Source organism: Rhineura floridana, chromosome 7 (genome assembly GCF_030035675.1).
Source record: "Rhineura floridana isolate rRhiFlo1 chromosome 7, rRhiFlo1.hap2, whole genome shotgun sequence".
NCBI classification, from domain to species: domain Eukaryota; kingdom Metazoa; phylum Chordata; class Lepidosauria; order Squamata; family Rhineuridae; genus Rhineura; species Rhineura floridana.
In genome coordinates this window covers 134,570,194-134,594,453 of record NC_084486.1, presented here as the reverse complement: position 1 = coordinate 134,594,453, position 24,260 = coordinate 134,570,194, and the positions used below count along the sequence as shown (strand labels likewise).

General features: G+C 41.5%; 1 protein-coding gene across 9 annotated transcripts in view; it reads right to left on the bottom strand.

Moving 5' to 3' along the window:
- The window catches only part of FNDC3B (fibronectin type III domain containing 3B), a 389,419-nt gene that overhangs the window by 306,511 nt on the left and 58,648 nt on the right, over nucleotides 1-24,260 (bottom strand). For 7 of the 9 annotated variants that reach the window (XM_061637327.1, XM_061637337.1, XM_061637336.1 and 4 more), the window contains exon 2: nucleotides 4,024-4,153. In XM_061637327.1, coding sequence (XP_061493311.1) covers nucleotides 4,024-4,125 — 102 coding nt within the window. In that variant the 5' untranslated portion in view covers nucleotides 4,126-4,153. Of the gene's footprint in view, nucleotides 1-4,023; nucleotides 4,154-6,333; nucleotides 6,430-8,733; nucleotides 8,790-24,260 lie in introns of those variants that run through there. The other 2 variants (XM_061637330.1, XM_061637328.1) reach the window with 2 other exon arrangements.

The window sequence follows — 24,260 nt, the reverse complement described above, 5'->3', positions numbered from 1 at the left end:
TTTCGACTTATGGCGAACCCATGAATCAGTGACTTCCAATAGCATCTGCCATGAACAACCCTGTTCAGATCTTGTAAGTTCAGGTCTGTGGCTTTCTTTATGGAATCAATCCAACTCTTGTTTGGCCTTCCTCTTTTTCTACTCCCTTCTGTTTTTCCCAGCATTATTGTCTTTTCTAATGAATCATGTCTTCTCATGATGTGTTCAAAGCATGATAACCTCAGTTTCATCATTTTAGCTTCTAGTGACAGTTTATTGCATCCAAACTCAGAGGAAGGCAATGGTAAACCACCTCTGAATACCTCTTACCATGAAAACCCTATGAACAGAGTATCCAAAACTCAGTTACATATCATTTATATTCTCCAAACACACACAAATTCCAATTATTATTTTTTACAATAAAAAGATTTGTTTCTTTGAAAAATAATTGGGGGAGTGGATGCCAGCTAACTCAGTTTCTGTTTGATATTTCCACGAAAACAGGATTTTTGGTTACTTTTATCAAAACATACACAATTAAGGAGCTGGCCCTGGGTCTGAAAAGGCTGAAGGCTGCCATCCTGAAGATTACACTGTCACTATATGGCAAATTTATAAGGCAGGCCTAGCCTTATTCACACAAACTCTGCTTCACTTGTACTGATTCTGTTACTCAACCCCTTAAATTTATGATTCTGTAATATATGTAATATTCTGGTCAGGAACAGTGAAACAAGGTTTGACGTCAGACTGAATATATTCCCTTTGATCCTCTCTGAATAATGAGGAATGACCACCTGCCCTTGTCTGGCAAACTGCTTACATAAAGACACACAATGTAAATGTTCCAAATTGTGGGTCATGCTCATTCTCTCCACCTACTCCCCCACCACTTCACTATTTTTACCCTGCTGTGTTTATATCTCCACAAAACTGACTATTTAAACATCCAAGTGAAGACAATCACCATACTAAGGTACAAGTCCTGATCAGGGCTATCATCTGAAGGCTCATACAACAGCAACCTTGCTGAAGCTAAACAGGTATGGACCTGCTTAGTGCTTGGATGGGAGACCCCCTGCAAACTCTGGATTGTATTAAATGTAGTGCTAGGTAGTTACATCAGCACAAGGATTTCTGCTTGTGGAATGGAACTTTCCCACACACATACCTCCTCAATCTTTTCTAGGGATTCCCCCAAGCCTCCAAAGCAGATCTGGGGAGGGTGCACAAAAAGGAAAGGGATACATCTTGTTGTGCTAGTGCTAATCCTTACATTGACGGGACAGGTTAGCCTTTAGTTGAATGCTGCCCATTATGTACACTGCCTTGAATTCCATCACGGAAAAAAGGTGTACGTGCATACTAAGGCTGCAATCCTATCCACTCTCACCTGGGAGTTCTATTTACTTGGTGGGACTTACTTCCAATTACACACAGAATCACTAGTTGCTTCAAAAGCAGCCACAATGGTTTTTCTGGCTGTGTTTTGAAGCGACTCTCTCCTCTGCTGGCCACACCTCTCTTCCTCACTACTGACTTCAGACCTTTCAGGACCACCCACAGCAAAGTGTTGGGCCAATTACCATCTCTGCTTGAGCTGGCAGTCAATCATTTCCATTGGCCACACCTGGAAGAAAAATGGGTTGACCTACCAATCAGTTACAAAATCTGCTTGAAGCTGGATTAAAAAAAACACTCAGGCTGATCCAACCAGGTTTTAGAGTAAAAAGGGGCAGAGTTTGACTAGCGCTGTGTGCCCCGTCTTCATAAAAGAGAGGCGGAGATGTACTGGAACCAGCACAACAGTAAGTGTTTCTCTACCCTCAGACTGCCACACTGCCAGGGAATAATACAGACCATGCACTCAAAGTTATTTTAAGAAAAGCTAAAAAGGACACAAAATGGTAAGGAAAAGATTAATCTGGAACCTTAGAATGAGACTAATACCTTCTGTATGTAATACAAAAGGATACAAACCCAACAGGGCACACTCCACCAAACTTAGGGATCATGGTAGTGCTTAGGGAAGGAAGTGGTCTTTAGGATAGCGGTTAGTGTAACCAGGAGATCTTTTGGTGAAATACTGAGCAATAAGGCATTGGGAGATACCATTTTATTTATCCAACTTGCCTGCAGCCTGTTTGGAAACGGCTTAGTATATACGTACACATATATTAATAAGACACTGCTTTTGTGATAAAGCCTATATTGCTTTCTTTTCCTATCATTAAAAGGCATTAGGACAGAGAGCTCTTCATTTTTTAAAATAACTAAGCCACAAACACACACACACACACTCTCGTGCTTATAAAAACTCAGGATTTCAGGGCAGGAATTTAGACCAAAGAAACAAAATCAAAGATATGTATCTCATGTTGAAACTTTACACTTTCTAGTTGGTCCAATTCCACAAAGTGTTAGCAGGGAGGGATATCAGTCTTCAAACTCTTCACAGTAACTGAATTATAGTAAGTAAGAAATATTATTTTTATATAGTGTCTGTATGCATATATCTGTCTATATAAACAGCAATAATAAAAACTAATGGAACCTTTCACATGGCCTCAAAGTAGTATTTCTCAGTGGAGAGCATCTACACATTCAATCTGCCTACCTCACCCCCAAGAGGTTGTCTGTACTGTCCTGTTTCCTATAGGCCAGGAAGTCACTATGTTGCCCTCAGCAAGGTCCTGAATTTTAAGGCACATCCAGAGTGACTGAACTCTTTAGAATTAAACTCTCCATGCAACTTCCAGACAGCCAGAATGATGCATCTGGGAAAACTCTGCTTCTTACCCTTCACACATCAAAGCTCACTGCAGCTGCATAAGTCAGTCACATGAATGGTGATCCACATTACTGGGGCTGCATTGCTGGCCCAAGACGTTCACACATTGGCATATAATCTGCACATTAACAGAGTTTATGGATGAGCTGCCCTACACTACCAGATGAGCCAGAAACCGATGGTAATTGCTTAGAGCACACTTCACATAACTAGCACATGAAAGGGCTACAGTGTCATTGGGCAAGCCACCATTCCTTCCCAATCCCATGATAACAATAATAACTTTGGCACATATTAGACCTTCAAAGAGAACTATTTTCTTGGCTTCACCACCAAAAAGGTGTTACAAGCATTTTAGGATACGTATGTTAGAACGGTCTAGAATCGTGACACAGTTCTAATGCTGAACATAAGGCAGAGCAATCCAAACCCGAGATCTGCTGGGATGAGAAAATTAGGATCTGCGGGATCTCCAGGTCAGCTGGCTGAACCCTGTGTTAGCCAGCGATATGCCAATTTTGAGTCACCAACCTCAGTTCAGCTAGAGGTATGCCAGTGTAAATCAGCTCATCTGGCTCATCCAAGGCTGGCATTAATCCAAAAAGCGGGGTGGCAGGGGCGTGTCCAGGCAGGGGAGACTTATGCCAGATCCTAACTCCGTTCACCTCCATGCTGCGACCTGGCAACCTGGTGGAAACTTACACTGGGAAAAAGGGTGGTATAATTCAAAGTCTATTTTAAAGGCCTGTTTTCCTTTGGTCAGGCTTGGGCTGGCTCAACCAATAGTAGCCTCACTCCTGAACAGGGTTTGGATCCGGCACGTTTTATGCAGGCTTAAGTTAAGCCCATGTACATTATACTGGCTTTGCATAGTTAGGACTGCTCCCTTAATCTTGCAAGCTGGGTGAATGGGAGACCAGCTTGGAACCACATGTAAGCCATTCTGAGCTCTTTGGAGGAAGAGCGGGATATAAACGGAATGAAGAAAACTAGTAAGTCATCTCTTCCTCACAGGATGATCTGGACAAAGCAGAAAACCTTTAGCAAGTTATGTGCTGTAATATATTTTGGTTGAATGGCCTTGTAGTTAGAATTCATATTTGAGGCTCTTACTAAAAAGAAACTAGATTGTATAACTTAACATGGGCATACACTGCATATAAAGCAAAGGGGAAAGCAGTGCAGTATAGCAGCATTTCTCTCTCAAGCTATGTGTATTCAGAACAATCCATTGGCTCTTAATTACTGACCTGCTGAGTTCCATCTCCATTGACTAAGTGAGGCATCATGGCTACCTCCCCATTCAGCAAATCCAGTGGGATTTGGTCGGTCATCATCATTGTGACGTACATTCATGGAGAATTTTCCTCAGCGGGCCACCTAAAAGTAGTCAAAGGGAAAAAACAAAGACACACATTTAAATTTCAGTCATAACATTTGGAGAATTCTTGCTTCAGTACCAGTAAGATTTTATCACTCATGCCAGCCAGCTAGCATCAAGGTCTTTTTGAAGATTTCCTCCCCTGCATCTAGTAATCAAGAGGTGAATGCATTTCCCACCCCCAATACTACCATATAGTAGACATGTGAATGACCCATGGCCTAATCCGTTCACAGATGGCCAATGAATCTCTGGAACAAGCATACCATATACAGTATAGAAGCTGGTTATGGAGGAGGCATAACCAGTTATATGACTTTTAATCACCCACCAATTTTTTAAATGCACGTATATATTTCTATAGGCCTTTTCAAAGTATTTAGGGAGAACTCTCCATTTTCAAATTTTGCTATATCAAAATAGTATACAAATTCAAATGACTTAATAGACATTGTCTCAGAGTAGCACTGTATATTAGCAATTTTATATAATTTAATATATGAATGGTTGTTAAGAGAGTAACACTATGTCTTAAAATGAAACATGCATAACAACCCTAAGATAAAGCTTCTTTTCAGTGTTTTATTTAAAATTTTGAAAGAGAAGCAAGCCTATATATGATGATGATTAATCCAATTTATTAAGTCTCCTAATACAAAACATTTTAGGCAACTTACATACACAATTAAACAACCATCAAATTTAAGAATAAAATACACCCCCCACACACACAAAAAACTGCACAAAGGGAAGAGAGAGAAACAGCTGTAAGCATGATCATCATAATCCCTCAAAAGCCTGGGAGAAGAGATACATCTTAACCTGACATCCAGAGGATGTTAATGTCGGTGCCAGGTGGGCCTTGCAGGAAGAGCATTTCATAAATATGGGGGCGGGGGTCACAATCAAAAAGTCCTTCTTCTTGTCACCACCGTATGAACCTCTCTCACAAGGAGCACCTGGAAACAGGCCCAAGATGGGTAAGACACAGTCTGGGTATGTTCAACTTGCCCACTGTCCAAGTCTTTTTTTTTACGTACTTTGTATTCAGACTTCATAACAATTGGAAATGAGGGATTTAAAAGTTTGCACCCATGCTCTTATCACAAGGCTCTGGGTGCGTTACAACGTTTTAAATGCAAACTATTAAGCATGAACTTGATTTTAACAAATATCTCACCCCAAATAGTTACAAAATTAAATAAAATCCCAGCTAACCCCTCCCAAAGTATAAGTTTACTACTGATCATCAAATGCCAATTCAAGCAAATAGGATTAGAAGGCTCTTGGAAAAGTTTTCAGCGTTAGCCTTGTGCAAAAGGCTAAATGTCTTTCTTGTTCAAACTTGGCACATTGATGGTATATAGAAAAGGAGGACACACACTATTGATTTTAGAGAGCCAAAAGGAATGTAGGGAAGGAGGGAATTTTTATGTAGGCCAACCCAAAGATGCCTAATATTTAGAAAACTGAACTTCCTGGATGACACTATGCAATGCGCTATTTTCTGAGGCTGTGAACACTGCCACCCTGGGCAACACTTCACTGACTATCAGGGAAAGTACTGGAGGCTTTGGAAGAACAGATCTTATAAATGCAGTGTTAATTGTGCCTTCATGCTGGTTTACAAGGGAATTCTCTTGACTCTAGCAAATATACAACAGAACACAACTGAAATCCTTTTAAAGGTTAAGGAAACAGATACTTCAGAAGAGAACAAAAAACCACTTTATATACTTCCAGCACCTAGAGCCTGCATATATCCCAAGTCTCTCTCCTTGCAGTTCATGGCCCAATGGATATATCTGGAGGTTCTGGACCATTTATCTAAAATGGACAATTTCCCTAGAATGGGAAGGGCCATGGCTCAGAATCTGCTTTGCATGCAGAAGGACCCAGATTCAATCCCTGGCAACGCCAGTCAGTGTAGACAATACTAAGCTAGATGGACCAGCAGTCTGACTCAGTATAAAGCAGCTTCCTATGTCCCTATGAAGTTTACATAATTTCATTTTCCCCAGAACAGGAATAATTTTTCTGCTGGAACTGAATTATTAGAACCAGGAAGTGAGTCTTAGGAACAGGAGCTGCAAACTTAAGACAGGTCCTAAGACAAAATGTTAAGAGTTGAAACAGAGGTAACAACTCACATGATTGCAACAGAATGGTTCATGCTCACCAAAAACCAATGAAAAGTTATGTTGGCCCCAAACAACTGGGCATTTATCCAGCACAGAAGCAGGGACTGAGTCAACATTGGCAAGGTTACAGGATTAAGGGATAATACAGAATTCTATAAAACAGACAGAAATCAGGTTATTTCAAAACTGGTATTCTAGGGCTGCAGAATGGACTTGCATTTTTTATGTCCCCTTAATCTGAGCATACCTCATATCTTCTGCTAACTCCTCTCTACCCCAAAATATAAACAAACATTTTCTTATCCCACTCAATTCACTCAACCCAAGAATCAAAGCCCCACAACCAAGCTCCAATCATTCACATTTCTCTACTTCCCGCATCCACAATTTCCCACTTTTATGGCACAAAGTACAAGAGCATTCTTGCCAAGAACCCCTTGCCTTACATTTAACAAGTCCCTCCTGTCAAACCACAGATTAATCATGATAGGTTTTTGTTCTGTTTTCACATTTATGACTTATTTTTCTTTTAACATTTTAAATGATGGCTTTCCAGGGATGATGTGAAAGCATATGATTCCATTATTTGCCTAACTTTAGAAAAATAAATTAGGCTCTCACTAATGACATATTCTAGAGTGAGTTGGCATGTTCATGATAGCTCTCTTCTTTGTATGATTGATGGACCATCTGGAAAAAAAGGTCTCTCTCCCCTTTTAACGGCCTGTCAGTCAAAATCACATGCATTCCCAATTCTGGCTTGCCTAGAGAAGTTCATTAAGGAGATTCTGAGAGATTATAAGACTGACAAGAGATGGCTGCATTAAAAACATCGCATGTAGAACACAAATCCTGCAATCTTTTAAAAAGAAGCCTGACATTTTCAAAGTCCCAATACTGCCACAACAATTTTAAAAACTAAGAAAAGAGAAGTGGTCATGGCAGTATTAGTGTAAATTATGTGCATATTGTTCTCTAGGCAAAAACCAAATCAAACAATCTGCTAACAGCATTGTCAACTACAGGGCAAGTTTGTAAACAATAAAATTAAGAATGCAGGAAGGTAGCTGGGTCTCTAGCAGAAAATTTATATATGGCAAATTATATTTTCCACTGCATTGTTGGGCAGCAGGAAAAACAAAACAAACCAGACTAAACCTTCTTGGTTAAAAAGCATAAACTACAAAATACTTATTCCAAAGCTTGAAACAAATTAAGGCCCTGGTTTCTCTTTCAGATATCATATACATTCCTTGTGTTTGACTGAAACTGTGTAAGAAATACGAATTTTCAGTTAATGCTCATATGTCTTAAGCCACTTAAATCCAGGAAATATCCAGAATTTTTATAACATTGCCAGCTTAAACTGCTGACCCAGGAAGTGAAGATGTGCTTGAAACCTTTTGAAAGTTAGAATCATCCTAAGACAATAATTTTGCCATGTGACCCTGACTGTAGTCAACCTGTGTGTCAAACTGATAATGCAATATCTTACAGCTCTTTAGTTAAATGATGGGCTTAAATTAAGTTGCTTTTTAAAAAAAACTTCAAATTAACTCAAGGTGTCAACAACCAATATATAAATGAGATCCATATGGGCAAAGGCAGTCACCCAGCAGACCAAAGCAGCACTTATCTAAGAAATGCCCATCTATCACCAAATAACCTAAATCAATGAGTTAAATCACACCTTAGGTCAGAGTTCCAAAGCAGTTTTCAAGTACCGCAATATAACATATATAAAAAGTTAAACTTCCTAGAAAAACGTACATTCTAACTCTTAATGCACACCAGAAAAATGTTCCTCAGCATGTATCTGTACCCTTTGTTTCATTTGGCAATTAGCAGCTCCAAGAGAGGGGGAAGATTTAGATTGCAAAAATGGCAACACAACTTCAATTTGAATGGGGGCCGGAAGCATATACTCTGTTTACCCTTTCCAAAAAAAATATCCAGGAGGTCAGACCCCAGAAGTGCTTGCCATCACATCTAGTTTTGTGCCCTTAAAGCAATTTACAGGCTCATTCCACATACACACACAATCACCAATTATAAATAAAACCATTGAGCTGAGCTTTCTATGCCAAGACAGCTATTGCCTTTAAATAGCAAACCTCTTGATTAACATTTCAGTACCCAAAACACTCTTCAGATGCACGTACACTTCCTCACACACCCGGAGATGCTAGGAATAGATCCTGATTAAAAAAAGACAAGACACCAACAAGGAAAAGCACTGAATCACATGGCAAAGTGTGTCATGGCCCCTTCAGAGGACTTGGAGGAAGAGGAAGAGGCAGAGTTGGCAGACCCAGGAGAAGGAACTAGTGGAACCCCTGAGGACACAACTCTGGCTCTTCCCCAGCTGGAGAATGTCCAGGACCTGGCTGACGCCCCTCAATCGGATTCTGGGCATGAACAGGAGGCTCCCCTCCCACCTGCAGAAAGAAGACGCCAGCGAGTAGCACAGCAATGAAGGAAGAGGTCGGGTAGTTTAAGAACAAGCAGCTCTGAACAGCTGGGAGACTAATCACGGGCACCTGGCTTAGGGAGTCTGTTATAAAAGGCAGTTCATGGCTGCAGCAGACTGCTGACTACAATGTCGGTTGTGACCCCTCGGGTGTAATGCCGTTGCTAGCCTCTCGGCCTTCGGACTGGACCCATGGTTTTCTGAACTCTGCTTCCCTACCTGGACATTGCTCTTGGACACTGCTACTGGTTAGTTTGTCAAGCCTTTCTTCTGCCAGCCGGCCTCCATTATTTGCCTGGCCTTGACTGATTTATTGCCCAGCTAACTGCTGGCTGCTTCGTTACTGCCCAGCCCCCAGCCCTGAAGCTGACAAAGTGACAGAATATGATCATTTCAGTGTGTGAACCAAGTCACATTATCTAATTTGCACACACAAATATACAATCAAAATGATGGAATACCTAGCTGTTGTGGAAAATTAGCCCAAAAGGGAGATCACCAGTGGGATTGTCTGCTTTCTGTTTTAAATATTATTGTGCCTCAGTAAGAATGCAGGATGCAGCCATGGGCAAGGACCACTCAGGGAAGCAGGCATAGAGAGGAATTCTCAGAGCAGCTATATGTCCATGATGATCTGCCATTGTGTACTTTGCCTCTCTCAGCTTTATTTTTTTGGCGGGGGAGCAGTTATAAAGGAAACACATAAATGCAACCCTGCACTGTCACATGTAGCAATGTGTGACATATTTACCTGACACAGGAGGAACAATCCTTAAGCTGTATTGTACTAGGGTTAGGGGAACCATTTCAGATTTAAGGAACTAAAGTGGGGGGGAGCGAAGAGAAAGAATGCTATATTCCACTAGTGAAATGTTTGTAAGATTGAAATATATTCTAGATTCAGCTGCAAAAAGCAGCATTTTGTCAAGAGAATTTGTTGCTGTTATTTTCTTTTTTAGCCATCATAAACTATCTAGTGGACACAGTTGACCGGCTGGTATAAAACTGCCTAAATACAATAAACAGTGTTATTCACAGAGGTCAACGGTCACCATTAATTTTTAAGGAACAGGATGTTTGCGCCTGAACTGTGACATCTCAACAAAGGCTCAGATGTTCAGCCTTACAATCAACAGCTAGGCACATAATTGATCCTACACCAACAATAGTAATTTGCTCCAAGTGAAATCACTGTACTGATTCTCACTGGGGGAAGTATGAAATAACTGCAAGGAATTATTATTATTATTATTTATACCCCGCCTTATGGCCAAAAGGCCTCAAGGCAGCTTACAAAAACATGAATATAGCAATACATACATCAATAAAATAATGCAATTCTCAAAATTAAATAACTAATAACATTATTAAAAGAAAAAATAACATTTAAATGTGTCACGATGAGAGAACCACATTCAACCAGGTTTTTTATACTAGATATGCTCTGTTCCGGAGGTAGGACAATAAAGGTAGGACAATAAAGACAAATGCAAGATTCTGCATTTAGGCCACAAAAACAAAATCCACGGGTACAGGATGGGAAATACCCGGCTTAGCAGTAGTGCGTGTGAGAAGGACCTTGGAATTGTAGTGGATCGCAAGTTGAACATGACCCAGCAGTGTGATGCTGCGGCAAAAAAGGCAAAAGCGGTTTTGGGCTGCATAAACAGAGCTATAGTTTTCCAGGTCGAGGGAAGTAATAGTCCCACTATATTCTGCATTAGTCAGGCCTCATCTGGAATACTGCGTTCAGCTCTGGGCGCCTCATTTTAAGAAAGATATAGACAAGTTGGAGCGGGTTCAGAAGAGGGCGACGAGGATGATAGCCGGTATGGAGAACGGTCTTATGAGGAAAGGTTGAAGGAACTTGGCATGTTCAGTCTGGTGAAGAGAAGACTGAGGGGTGACATGATTGCACTATTTAAGTACCTGAAGGGCTGTCACATAGAGGAGGGTACAGATTTGTTCTCTGCTGCCCCAGAGGGTAGGACTAGTTCTAATGGTTTTAAGTTGCAGGAGCGTAGATTCAGATTGGACACTAGAAGGAACTTCTTGACAGTAAGGGCAGTTCGGCAATGGAACCGACTGCCTAGGGAGGTGGTGGGATCCCCTTCGCTGGATGTCTTCAAGCAGAGGCTGGACAGCTATCTGCGGGAGATGCTCTAGCTGTGGATTTCCTGCTGTGAGCAGGGGGTTGGACTCGATGGCCTACAAGGCCCCTTCCAACTCTATGATTCTATCAATTTGAAAGAACACAAATTGGCTCTTCTTCAGCTTTTTCAGGACCTGATCTTTGTGACTCCCAAAAACGCCATCCTCCATTTTGTAACTTAGAGACAAGAAACCTTTCGTTTTCCTCTTCACACTTCTCTGGCCCTGTTTGTACGCAGCAGCCATGTTGGTGATGACGATCTCTTTCACTGTGTTCTGCTGCTCCTGAACTGCAGCGGTAAATGATGGGAGGATGCTGGTTTTGAAGAGACTAGTGCCTTGTTCTTTGGGGGAGTCCTTGATGTATTCAGACTCTGCTGGTATTTGGTGTCCTCGGGTTGGAAGTCATCAGCAATGGCCTCCCAGCGCAGGTTGAAGTGGGGCAGGCGGTGCAAGAGGCTCACCCACCAGGGTGGCGAGTAACTCACCCCGGTCACCATGCCCGGCCAGAGGAGAGGAGAGGCAAAGCGAGGGAAGACGCTCCTTCTTGCTTCCTCGCTTTCCCGGCAGCTCAGCTCGGCTCGCTGTGGGAATTGACCATATGACTAACGCCAAAAATGTACATCAACCAAAAAGGGCATCCAACAGATCTGTAAACCCATAGCCTGTTTTGGATGGAATTTCCAGCACAATAGATTTGTCAGACAGTCAAATTATCTGTGTATTACCAAACAATACAATTAATTAAGTTGCACCATTAATGAAGATACAGGAACAACTCTTATATCAGCAACAAAAAATATTTAACAAGTAAAAAATAAAGTCCTGGTTAGTAACTACAAGTGCACCTGTGCATAAGATACATTTGTGACACAGCTTGCAGTGCTGGGAGGGATAATTGTTCATGTAGAAAAAGCTCTTGAGACAGCAGCGGTGACTTGAGGTATGACACAGCTGGATGGTCAAGACACAAAGAGCCTGGAATTTCTAATGTGTATTTATTAGCATAGCTACATCACATCTATTTCAAAGCCTCCTTAACCCTAGAAGAATTCTTTGTACCATTTTCCTCAAATGAGACTGTTCTAAAAAAAAATGCCCATAAAACCCGCAGCTTCAAACCAAACGACTGTTTGCCTTTTTATGAAAAAGAAATATTCAGGAATCTGTACAGAAGGTCACCTATATCAAAGCCTTTGGTTGCTTTTATTCCACTGAAACTCAAAGGGAGTAAGGTAACCAGAGGAACTGAAATGGCCACACAAGAATTTGTATTTATTCATTTATTTGTAAATTTCACCAGGGGAGGCGTATGAGAGAGACACAGAAACAAAGAATGCATACCTGCATTACGATTTGTCAACAACACAACCCACACACAATTGTACATGCTTTCTATCAGACTTCTACAGGTCCACGGCATACATAACAGCATTAGGAATTATATGTAAACAAATAATGCTCAAGACAGACAACAGTTAAGGGATTATTCACTAATAGGCAAAAAACCTTGCGGTTTAAGAATGTACCTATAGCCCACAGATATTTCTATCAAACTTTAAAAAGCAGGGAAATTGGGCAACAATAGTGAATGCAGCAGGGGAGCAGGAGGCCTGACCTCCTCTCTGAGATACTGTACTGCCCTACAAATTGGTCAAAATGCAAACACAATTTGGGTTGGTCTTTCACAGTCCAATCCACTTCCTGTGTAGCTTGGAAGAATTTGGTAACATGTGCCTCTGAGCATATGGTGAGTGGTGGCAACACCAGCAATCAGCCCAAATAACAGAAACAAGACATGTGATGTGCTGATCTTGTTTTGGCAGGGGAAAGGAGGGGACTGGAAGGGGAGGGGGAAGGAGGGGCAAAGGAAGGGGAGGGAAGGGGCAAAAGGGAGGTGATGGGAGGGAGGAGGAGGGGAGGGCAGGTTTGATCATTTGCATGCTTTTTGAGTTCAGTGGGATTTACTCCTGTGCAATCATGCTAAGGACAGGTGAAACTGACCTGGGGGAGGGGGAGGAGATTGAGTGGGTGGGCACTGAGCAGAGGAGAAGCCCCTTTACTTTCCGAAAGGAAAACACTGTGAACAGTATCATTCTCTCTGACTGTTTTGTGTATCGCCATGAAAATTTAGAGGGTTGTTAAGCAAGCGTTCAGGACTAGAAGTTTTGTAAGGTTTCATTTTGAAATGAGCTTACGGGAAGCCTCAAAATGGCATAGGGGGTATTTTCAATTTAACATTGTGGAATGCAAAAAATCCATGCTAGCTATAATATACAGCCACTTTTGTGGCTGTATAATTAGTCTTATGGACTGCAGTCCATGAAAACTTGTGTCACATTAATTCTGTTAGCCTTTAAGGTGCCACATCACTCATAACTGGTTTTGCTTCAAGAGATATAATATGATTACACCCCTCTGAAAATAGTTACAGGAGCAGAAATAGTAGGACAGAGATATTTTGTCATATGTCATCCACACTTTTTTTTATTCCACCATCACCGCTGAGTTAATAGTTTTGAAAACTATTAAACCTGTAAACTGTTAAACCTACAAAAGAGCAGAAATGACATAAGGGTTTCCTATTTTATTATATTCTGAACTCACGGGTGGGGGGGAACTTGTCCACTTTCAGCCTTAGAGTGTGATGTAAACTCCTAAACTTCTAAAAAGGAGTTCTGCTGGATCAGACTAACAGTCTATCTAGTCCAGTATCCTGTTTTCACAACTAGATGCCTACGGAAAGCCCACAAGGAAGACATTAGTACAAAATCATTCTCTTGTTCATGATCCCTAGCAACTGGTATTCAGAGACATACTCCCTCCAATACTACAGGTAAATAGTAGCCAGTGATAGTCTTATCTTCCATGAACTTGTCTCTCAAAATTTACTGTGTTAGCATATGACTAAACAGAGAACACCAACAGACATCTGTACAAGATAACAAAACACTCTTATACAACAGCACATGCAACAATCTAAGTATTTGGAATTGATATCCCATGCATATATAAATTTCTCTCAGCAGAAAATGATTCACCTTAACTTAAACTTAACTTGAAATCTAGAAACTGCATTCCATAACTTTAGATAAAATTTGCTTTGTTCCCATGTTCAAAGAATTCAGGGAAGATAATCCAAGGAAACAAACCCTGTGGTATCCCCACACAAATGAGCCCTAAAGAGAGTATCTTAATTATGGTATAGTTCTACTTCTAGAACATTCTAAAACTAATCCTCCCACTAGCGCAGATTTTGGTGCCCTGCCTGTTAACAGGTGTAGACCAATATGCCATTTAGTAGCGAATTCAGGTGGTGAGTGTTGCAAGGAGTTCACTAAGAAAAAAGAAAAGGGTTATTAGCATGTTTGGGGGAATCTCAACGTTTGCAGAGATACAGAACTTTTAAAACCCAACTTAAAAAAAATTAAAGGGGGAAAAATCACCTCCTCAAAAAAACAAACTAATGAGGACTGACCATGCTCAATAGCTACAGAACACTGAGTGACAGTTCAAAAAGAAAACAAGGAAGGATGGGGGAATGGAACACCCTGCTTGGAACACATGGCTGGCAGGTACCCTAAACAATGACAACCCTGTTAGGAGGTGAGGATACACTGCAACATTTTGTTGCAGATCCCCCCTTATTCTCATATTTTGCCTATTCTGAAGCATCTGCACTGGATGCCGTTAGTTTTCAGACCCAATTCAAGATGCTGGTTCTTACCTTTTGTTATTTAAAAGTCCTAAAATGACTTGGGTCCTGAATATTTCAAAAAACATCTCAGCCCACCAATCCTCAGATTCCAGACTCTCTGTTGAGGTCCTTCTCCCATCCTTGCTCCCCAACAACTGGTACTCACAGACATACCATCTCTGAAGCTGGAAGCATCATGATGGTTATATGTCTACTAGCCATTGGTAATCATCTCCTCCATTAATTTGTGTACAGTAACACCTCAGTTAAGGAATCCTCCAGAAACCAAGCTCTTTTTCACAAAGACTTTTTTTTAAAAAAAGTGAAACTGACCAGTTTTCCTTTGAGATGGATAAACATTCAAGCCTGTGCCTTTGCTTGAAGGTGAAATTGACCATCCTGTGCCTTTGCTTTGCTATGGATAAACTTTCAAGCCTGTGCCTTTGCTTTGCTAGCCTGAAACTGACACACCTATGTGTGTGCTTTGCATTAAACAGATCTTTTGCTTTCTCCTATGGCTGGGGAGGAAAGGATCCAATACATTCAGAGGAGGGGGAGGGGGAGGGGAGGGGGTTCCAGGGAAATGCAAATGTAGTGCCTTCAAGTCGATTCCGACTTATGGTGACCCTATGAATAGGGTTTTCATGGTAAGCGTTATTCAGAGGTGGTTTATCATTCCCTTCCTCTGAGGCTGAGAGGCAGTGACTAGCCCAAGGTCACCCAGTGAGCTTCTTGGCTGTGTGGGGATTTGAACCCTGGTCTCCCAGGTCACAGTCCAACACCTTAACCACTACACCACATCATTTAAAGCTTCTGTTGAAGTGCCCCCACCATCTATGAGCGGGTATAGGAACCAAAGTTTCTGTTAAAGAATAATGTTCAGGAACACATCTACCTTGTTAACTGAGGTATTGCTGTAATTCCCTTTTAAAGCCCCTAAGTCTGTTTAAGTATGAACCATCATTAAGAAGGCCAGCATGATCCCCCTTCTCTTTTCCTACAGGGAGATTATTAGCACATTTTGTTGCCACAGCCACCATTCCGCTCACACAATTATTTTGCCTCTAACAACCAGCAAGTGGGGTGTGTGTGTGTGTTAAAATGTGATATCTTGAAGGGGCAGATTTCGTCCTGGGATCTCCAACTACTGATCTCCCATTTCTCTTCTGCAAAAAAGTTTTACACACACGCACCACTTTCCTTTTTAGCTTTCTTTAGTTTAGCTTTGTTCCAAGTCTGACATTCCCATGAGTTTAAGTTCGCAAAGGTCAAAGTAATTAGGAGGAAAGCTGACCTTCCAATAACTTCTATCACCATCAGGCAGAAAAACTGAGTAGCACAGAACATGCAACATACAGTTAACAAGCACACCAGATGATGAGAATCTCAGGAATGAGGAGATCAGTTTTAAGTGCCATTAAACAAGAGTGTCCTATTTCATGAGGCAGACCAAATTAATTAAGGTAAGGCACTTCTGACAAGATCCAAGAATCAAGACAGCAAGGTCTAGTACTACTTAGGAAGTCTTGAATAATTCAAAGAGCTCTCTTCAAATCTGGACTTCTGTTGCATAGGACATTAAAAACTAAGAAAGGAATCCAACGGTGAAGGGAATCCAATGGTCTCAACTGTTAAAAGTGGTTTGTAAACTCTTTGACGTGCAAAATACATAGGGTAGTACGGTATTCCACTAATCCATCCCATCAGTGCAAGGATTGCCACTAGCACAATAGGATTGTCTCCCTCTCTCCTTCCCCCATGTAAGCCCTGCACCCCCCAAAAAGATCTGCTCTGGAAGATTGGGGGAAACCCTAGAACAGATTTAGAGAGTGCACAGGGGAGGGGAGTTCCATTGCACAAGCAGAAATCCTTGCACTGATGAAACTACTTAGCACTGCACTGAAAACAACCACCGAGTTTATAATAAATACCTGCACAATGAGTAAATCTTATCCAAAGGAACAGGGAAATAAGCATTTGTAATATTTGCTAATGGGAGCAAACAGCAATTTAATGGTCAATTCAGAATCACTGATACAATAGCATTTCGGCCTAGTCCACACATAATGCTCAGCCAAAACATTGCTAAGCATGAACAAGTACAGTGCAAAACTTGCATCGGCTTTGCTCCTCCCCCAGTCCTGTTCCTGCTGCATTACCCACAGCTAAGCTATTGTTTGCCTTAGCACTACATGCAAAGCATGCTCATGGTTTGTCCCCCTCAAAGAAAGCACAAACAGTGAACCAACAAACCTTGGCTACAGCCTCCATTCACACATAATGCTAAGCCAAACCAAGGCTCAGCTGTGGGTAACAGAGCAGGAGAAGGGAAACAGCCGCAATTTTCGCTCGGTGGATCTGCACATTTACTCTTTCACACTGTCATAATTTTGCTTAGCATACATGTGAACCAGGCCAGTATCTCAAATAGAGCTGGATAGCACAATCAACAGTTTAACAGTGGTACTACATATTAAGTAGGGCCCCACTCATACAGCGGGTTACGTTCCGGACCCCCGCTGTAAAGCGAAAACCTCTGTAAAGTGGAACCCATTGAATATAATGGTGCGCGATGCCCAAAAACCGCCGTAAAAGTGGAACAAGCGCCGTATGAGTGGGGCTTTAGTCTAATTGCGTCTAATTGAGACCACTGTATTAGCGAATCACTGTAAAGCGGGGCCCTACTGTATATGTAGTTCCATTATGTTTTTTACAGCCTTTTTGTTTGCACTTTCCAAAATAGCCACTAGGGCTACAATTAGAAAGGGTTTAAGCCTTTATCCATAAGTGTGTGGAATCTTTGGCTCTCCAGAAGTTGCTGAACTACAACTCCCATCAGCCCTAGCAAGCATGGCCAATGGACAGAGATTATGGGAGTTGTAGTTCAGCAAATATCTGGAGGGCCCACACCTCCCATAATCCTTTCCTGCTGAATATACCCCCTCCTCTGCTGCTTTTACTTTGCCAAGGGTAGGGGAAGATATATCTGTATCTTAGCTTTGGGGAAGTAATTTCGGTTAGGAAAAGTACATTGGAGAGTGTTAGGAAGCCTCTCTGTCCCTCTGCTACCCCAGGGTGCTGGTTCCTCCGATTCAAAATTGCAGCCTTAGCAGCTGTATTTAAGCAAAAAGTCTGTAAAAAATAATCATGGAATCATGTAGAATGTCTGTTCTGGTATAATACCCTATGCATATTTGCTCTCAATTTGCATAACCTGCAGTGGGCCCAGCATTCAGCATCTCATGGTGCAAAATTTAAAGGGGAATTTTCAGTATAGAGTACGCACAGGACATGAATAAGTCCCGAATATTATAGGCCAGTTGCTAGGAAGTGGTACCTCTTCCCAACTTGAGCTAGAAATATCATATTCAAATGGCTAATGTTCTACTTCACTTCACGTTAAAAAAAAAGCAGTTGTGACTTCTCCACTGATTATGTGCATCAAACAACAATCCTACACATGATGGTCACACATTCCACATGCTTGAAATGCTTTCTGTATAGCAAACAGATACAATTTGAAACAGCCTTTATTATTCATATCCTCTGTTCTGACAAACACGTAAAATCTGGTTCACTATTACCATTTGTGATCATTGGCACATGCAGACATGTATCTGAAAGAGCATGCAGTTTTTCCCCACAAGATTTAATACTGGTGCACAATTTCACTGGAACAAAGTGTTGTATTTTTTTTTAAAGTAACATTTACTAAAATCAACAGCAGAATTTTTCCCCAGCACAGTTTTTCTTCCCTCGGTACAGGATTCTTTTACGTTAGCCCTTGTTAACCTGACCTATGGCTGAAGTCATATTGACAGTGAGTATCACATTGTATTATTGTGGGAAACCACTTCACACAAGTCTCTCATTCAAACCAGCCATTCAACAATAGCTATTCACAGAGATTTCAGAGCATCCACTAGAATAAAGCACCTCTGGCTATTAGCTGGAGGAATTTTTAACACAGTGGGGATGTTGAACCACTGTAAATGCCACAATCATAGGCCCTAATTGCCTGGATTTCAGGATAAAACACAAACGAACGTCTTTCAGTACCAGGGAATAAAAAGGATGAAAGATCTCCTTGTGCCGTGGTGCAATCAAAAGCAAAGTAGCCTAACTTTCTCATGTTTATTTCTGGAATAACTTATGATACAAAGAGGTACAGAAGAGACAGCCAGTGTGGTGTAGTGGTTAGAGCATTGCTCTAGGCCCTGGGAGACCAGGGTTCAAATCCCCACTCAGCCATGAAGCTTCCTGGCTGACCTTGGCCTAGTGACCGCCTCACAGCTTGACCTACGTCACAGGGTTGTTGTGAAGATAAAATGGAAATGGAGAAGAATCGTGTACGCCACCTCGAGCTCCTTGGAGGAAAGGTGCGATATAAACATAAATATATAAAACATGGAATCCAGTTTTAGCTCCAGCCAAACACACAGAACCCTTATTTAATTATTTACCATACATATCAATTTGTCCTCTTCTTTTCTATTCTTCTTTTGAATTAAAATAAACATAACTAAATGTTAAAAAGAAAAAAAAGAAAAATGGTGGTGGTTGTGGTGTTGTGACTTACCTCGCATCCCAGCATGAGACAATTATGGGTCCGAGTCCAGTAGCGGTGAAGTGTGGACTTGGAAGAGAGAGAGCTCAATTCAAATCCTAAATTTAAACTCATTTAGCAGCCTTGGGGCAAGTTACCATCTCATCCTTAAGCCCATCTCGCAGAACTGCTGCAGGGCCAGAATAGGATAACCTTATGTTTGCCTTTGTAAAACTAAAAATTGGCATGTTTCGATTAGAAAGCTCTTTTGTCCAACAGAGTCCAAGGTGCTGATCATCAGTGCAATGGAGAATCAGAAGAAGATTGATTTGTTACTAAAAAAAATGTGTGTACCTCTACCTGCAGTGAACAAGTAGCACACCTATTTAATGGGTGACATTTAACTAGAAAACCAACTCTACAGGAGACTGGGGGCAGTGGGGAATGCATACACAACCAAGCACTGTTAGATGAAAATCTGCTGAGTGGCAACAAGCCAGAAGAAACAGATGCTCTTCCATGCGTATGCCCACGTTGCATTACTGGGGGCAGTATTCCCCCAGTAGTTACTGGTTACCAAGTCATGAATAGCCTCTTTGTACATGAAAAAAATTGCTTCAAATTCTATCTTTGGCACTGGGAACTTTCAAGGTGAACAAAACCAGAGGAGGGATCAGTGTTTCTAATGAGGAAATGGTCAAAAGCATTTCAACAACTCTACTGAGAGTGAGAGATTGGTGGTTGGAGGGAAGGGAAATCTGTTTATCATCTCCCACGGACATAGGATTAAGCACCTTGTTCACATCCTAACAGTAACATTATTTTGGTGAAAGAACACAAAGGGTTCACTGTTTTTTTTATTTTTTCACCTCCTAAAAACCCAGGATACATAATTAGCATCAGGAGACCCATGGAACTAGACTCATCTGCATGGTACGGTTTTTGCATTGTACCCTGCTCCCATTTTAATTAAAAAGGAAGCACCTAGCACAGCATATAAGTACTAGTGAGGTGATAGAGCATCTGCCTCACAAGCAGAAAGTCCCAAGTTCAATCCCCGGCACCTCCAGGGAAGACTGGGAGAGACTCCTGCCTGAAACCCTGGGAAGCTGCTGCCAGTCAGTGGAGATAATACTGACCTAGATGGACCAGAGGAATGACTCTGGTAGCATCCTATGTTCTTTGAGAGGCCCAATCAGAAACTAAGAACCAGGAAGACCATCCTTATTAGAAACTGGTACCTGACTGCATGAGAACAACAGAGGAAGACATCTCAAGAACACTATGTATTGCCCAACACAGAGTTAAGACTCTTAGAGGCAACTCTGTTTCAGTTAGAATCATACAATAGTAGAGTTGAAAGGGGCCTATAAGGCTATCGAGTCCAACCCCCTGCTCAATGCAGGAATCTAAGTCCTTTCTTGAAAGAACTGAATCCAATAATCACCTCTGCATGAAAGTTTTAACTCCTAGTGTGTTTTGCAAAAGGTTGTCTTCTAGGAGCTTTGAGATCTCCTTCCCTTTCATGCCTTCCCATCTTTCCTCCATTAGTTAACTACATAGAACCAGTGCCTTGGGTGAGAATTAAGATGATATTGCAATGGTGGAGGGAGGGGAGAGAGAGATTTGTGAAGCTAGAAACTTCGTCTGATTATTGTGTTTCCACAATGAAGACAAGTCAACTCCTTTGCAGACAGAATATTACTTACAGACTTAACTTACAAGGCTATAGTAAGGTTTGCTATTAGATAACGCATGTGAAGTGCTGAGAACACTTGAAAGCACTATACTAAGATATTATTACTACTATTGCTGTAATAATATTAAGGCAAGAACATTGCAAAGGGACTTTGAGGCATAGCTTGATGTCAGTGTGTCTCCCTTCTACTCTTCAGCAGCAGCAACATTTAGCCCAGAGGCTGTATTGCTGCCTTCAAATCAGACCTGTTTGTTACTTCCTGTGCCAGGTTAAAACACAGCCCTGTAAGTGTTACGTAGTGAGCTGTACACCCCAATATGATTTTACAGCTTAAAAGAAGTGCATGCATTGGTACCCAGTGATTTCTCTGTAACATTGCTGTCAAGTTGTTTTTCCTTGTTGCTGAACCAAGTATCTCCATGAACCAAATAAACTTACTAGCAAAGGAGACTTGGGAGTATACACGATTAGACTCAGGAGATTGTAGTGAAGTCGCTGTAATATGCAGTCATTGCAGTGCACATTGTGGTGAGGTACAGCCACATTACAATGTGTGTTATCTTGACTTCACTACAGTCTCCTGATCTTCTAGCCTCCTGTGTGAAAGCTGAGTTGTCTTAAGAATAGCCTGCTAGATCAGGTCAATGGCCCATCTAGTCCAGCATCCCATTTTCACAGTGGCCAGCCAGATGCCTATGGGAAGGATGCAAGCAGGACCTCAGCACAAGTGCACTCTCCCCTCCTGCAGTTTCCAGCAAGGGGTATTCAGAAGCATACTGCCTCCAACAGTAGGTGTAGAGTGTAGCCATCATGGTTAGTAAATATAGCTTAAAAATTAAAGCTTGCTGTATTTTGCTTGAAGGAGATACAGTTATATAGTAGACTCCTACAGTAAGACTATGGACGGTCAAGAGAATGGAAAGTGACCATTAGGTACTGGGCTCCTGCTGGAAGGAAAGGCGGGGTATAAATAAAATAAAAAATAAAATAAAATAAATAAGAAACATAAGGCCACCTCTTTGAACTGTCAAATGTTTTCCAGATCATTCCTGCTTCTACCATCATAGAACATTTAATGCCTGTATGCATTAAAGAAGGCAACTTCCCTATCACGTTTATGCATATCAGCATTTATAAATTATGTCAGCAACACTCAGTAACTTCATTTGGTAAATGCACAGCATTTCATAAACTGTGCAGCAACCAGGTCTGTCTGACTGTCTGTCTAAATTGCAGTTGTCAAACACAACATAATGCTCAAATAGGAGTTCTTTTTTAATTGTGTCATGCCAAGACAAGCTATATTACCAGGCCTTCAAATCCAGTAATGATGTTAAATATAGAATCATTTTGCCTCTTTACAGCTGATGTATGCATTCATTCATTGGCGATCACTCGTGGCCGAGTAAGATTGTCTTCCAAGACAAAGTCTTTAACGGTGGGTCCATAAGTGACTGTGGAGGCCAATTCTGGATCCACACAGCCTCCCACAGTGAGGACATAGGTTTCCAGATGGAAGATGGTCATGATGAGGATTTGCTTGATGTGCCTTCCGCTTAGCTCGTTTGTCCCTTTCGCCCTGTACTTGTGCTTCTTCAAAGTCCATAGCACCTTTGATAATGGCCGACCTCCAATTGGAATGCTCATGGGCCAAAGCTTCCCAGTTCTCGATGCTCATGTTACATTTTTTTAGATTAGCTTTGAGAACATCTTTAAACCTCTTTTGCTGTCCACTGATATTCCATTTTCCATCCTTAAGTAGGGAGTAAAGTAGCTGCTTTGGAAGACGGTGATCAGGCATTCGAACAACATGGCCGGTCCAGCGAAGTTGATGTTGGAGGATCATTGTTTCAACATTGGTGGTCTTTGCTTCTTCCAATATGCTAACATTAGTCCGCATATCTTCCCAAGTAATTTGCAGAATTTTCCGGAGGCAGCGTTGGTGGAATCTTTCAAGAAGTTGGGAGTGGCATTTATAGATGGTCCATGTTTCACAAGCTTACAGTAAGGTCGGTAGTACAATGGCTCTGTAAATAAGCATTTTGGTCTCCCTGCGAATATCCCGATCCTCGAACACTCTACGCTTCATTAGGGAGAATGAGGCACTCGCAGAGCTCAGACGATGCTGAATTTCAGCGTCAATGTCAGCTTTTACAGAGAGATGGCTGCCAAGATAAGAAAAGTGATCGACATTCTCCAGTGTCGCACCATTAAGCTGGATTGATGGTGCTACAGAGGAATTGGTTCGCACTTCCTGATGAAGCACTTTGGTTTTTTTTTATGTTAAGCGAGAGGCCAAGCTTTTCATATGCTTCTGCAAAGACATTTAGGATAGTTTCAAGATCTTCCTCTGAATGTGCAGAGACTACATTATCATCGGCATATTGAAATTCTATGACAGAGGTTGTAATTACCTTACTTTTTGCTTTCAGCCTACTGAGATTAAAAAGCTTTCCATCTGTTCGATATGTGATTTCCATGCCAGTGGGAAGTTTCCCCTCAACAAGGTGTAGAATCATGGCGATAAAAATAGCAAATAAGGTTGGAGCAATGACACATCCCTGTTTGATGCCTGATCCCACTTTGAATGGATCACTTTGAGAGCCATTGTTATCCAAATTGTCGTCGTCATGTTGTCATGGAGGATTCGCAAAATATTCACAAATTTACCAGGGCATCCAATTTTCAGAAGGATGATCCAGAGAGCAGTTCAATTTACAGTATCAAAGGCCTTAGTCAGATCAATAAACGCCATATACAGAGGTCGGTTTTGCTCCCTGCATTTTTCTTGAAGCTGTCGTGCAGTGAAGATCATGCCCACTGTCCCCCTGGAAGGGCAGAAACCATTTTGGGATTCAGGGAGGATGTCTTCTGAGATAGATAGGAGGCGATTTGCGAGGATCCTTGCAAGGATTTTACCTGCGGTAGCAAGAAAAGAGATGCCTCAGTAGTTCCCACAATCTGTTCTATCACCCCTCTTGAAAAGAGTGATAATTATGGCATCCCTAATCTCCTCCCTCATCCAGATTTTTTCGATGAGCTTATGAAGTTATGTAAATTCAGGCCCACCTTCTTTAAAGACTTCAGCAGTAATCCCATCAGGTCCACTAGCTTTGTTATTCTTCATTTAGTTAATGGCTTTACTGACTTCATCCAAATTAGGGGATACTGCAAGCTCATCTCTAATTTGTTGTTGTGGGATTTGCGAGAAGACCTCATCAGCCACAATATACAATTAAGGAGATGGTGGTCCTTTAGAAGTTTGGTACCATCTATTGAACGTAAGGGATTTGTACCATAATTTGTTGGTCCGTAGATGGCCTTTGTGGCATTAAAAAAGCCCCGTGCATCATGAGCATCTGCAAAATGCTGGATTTCTTGAGCTTTTTTTTATCCACCAGG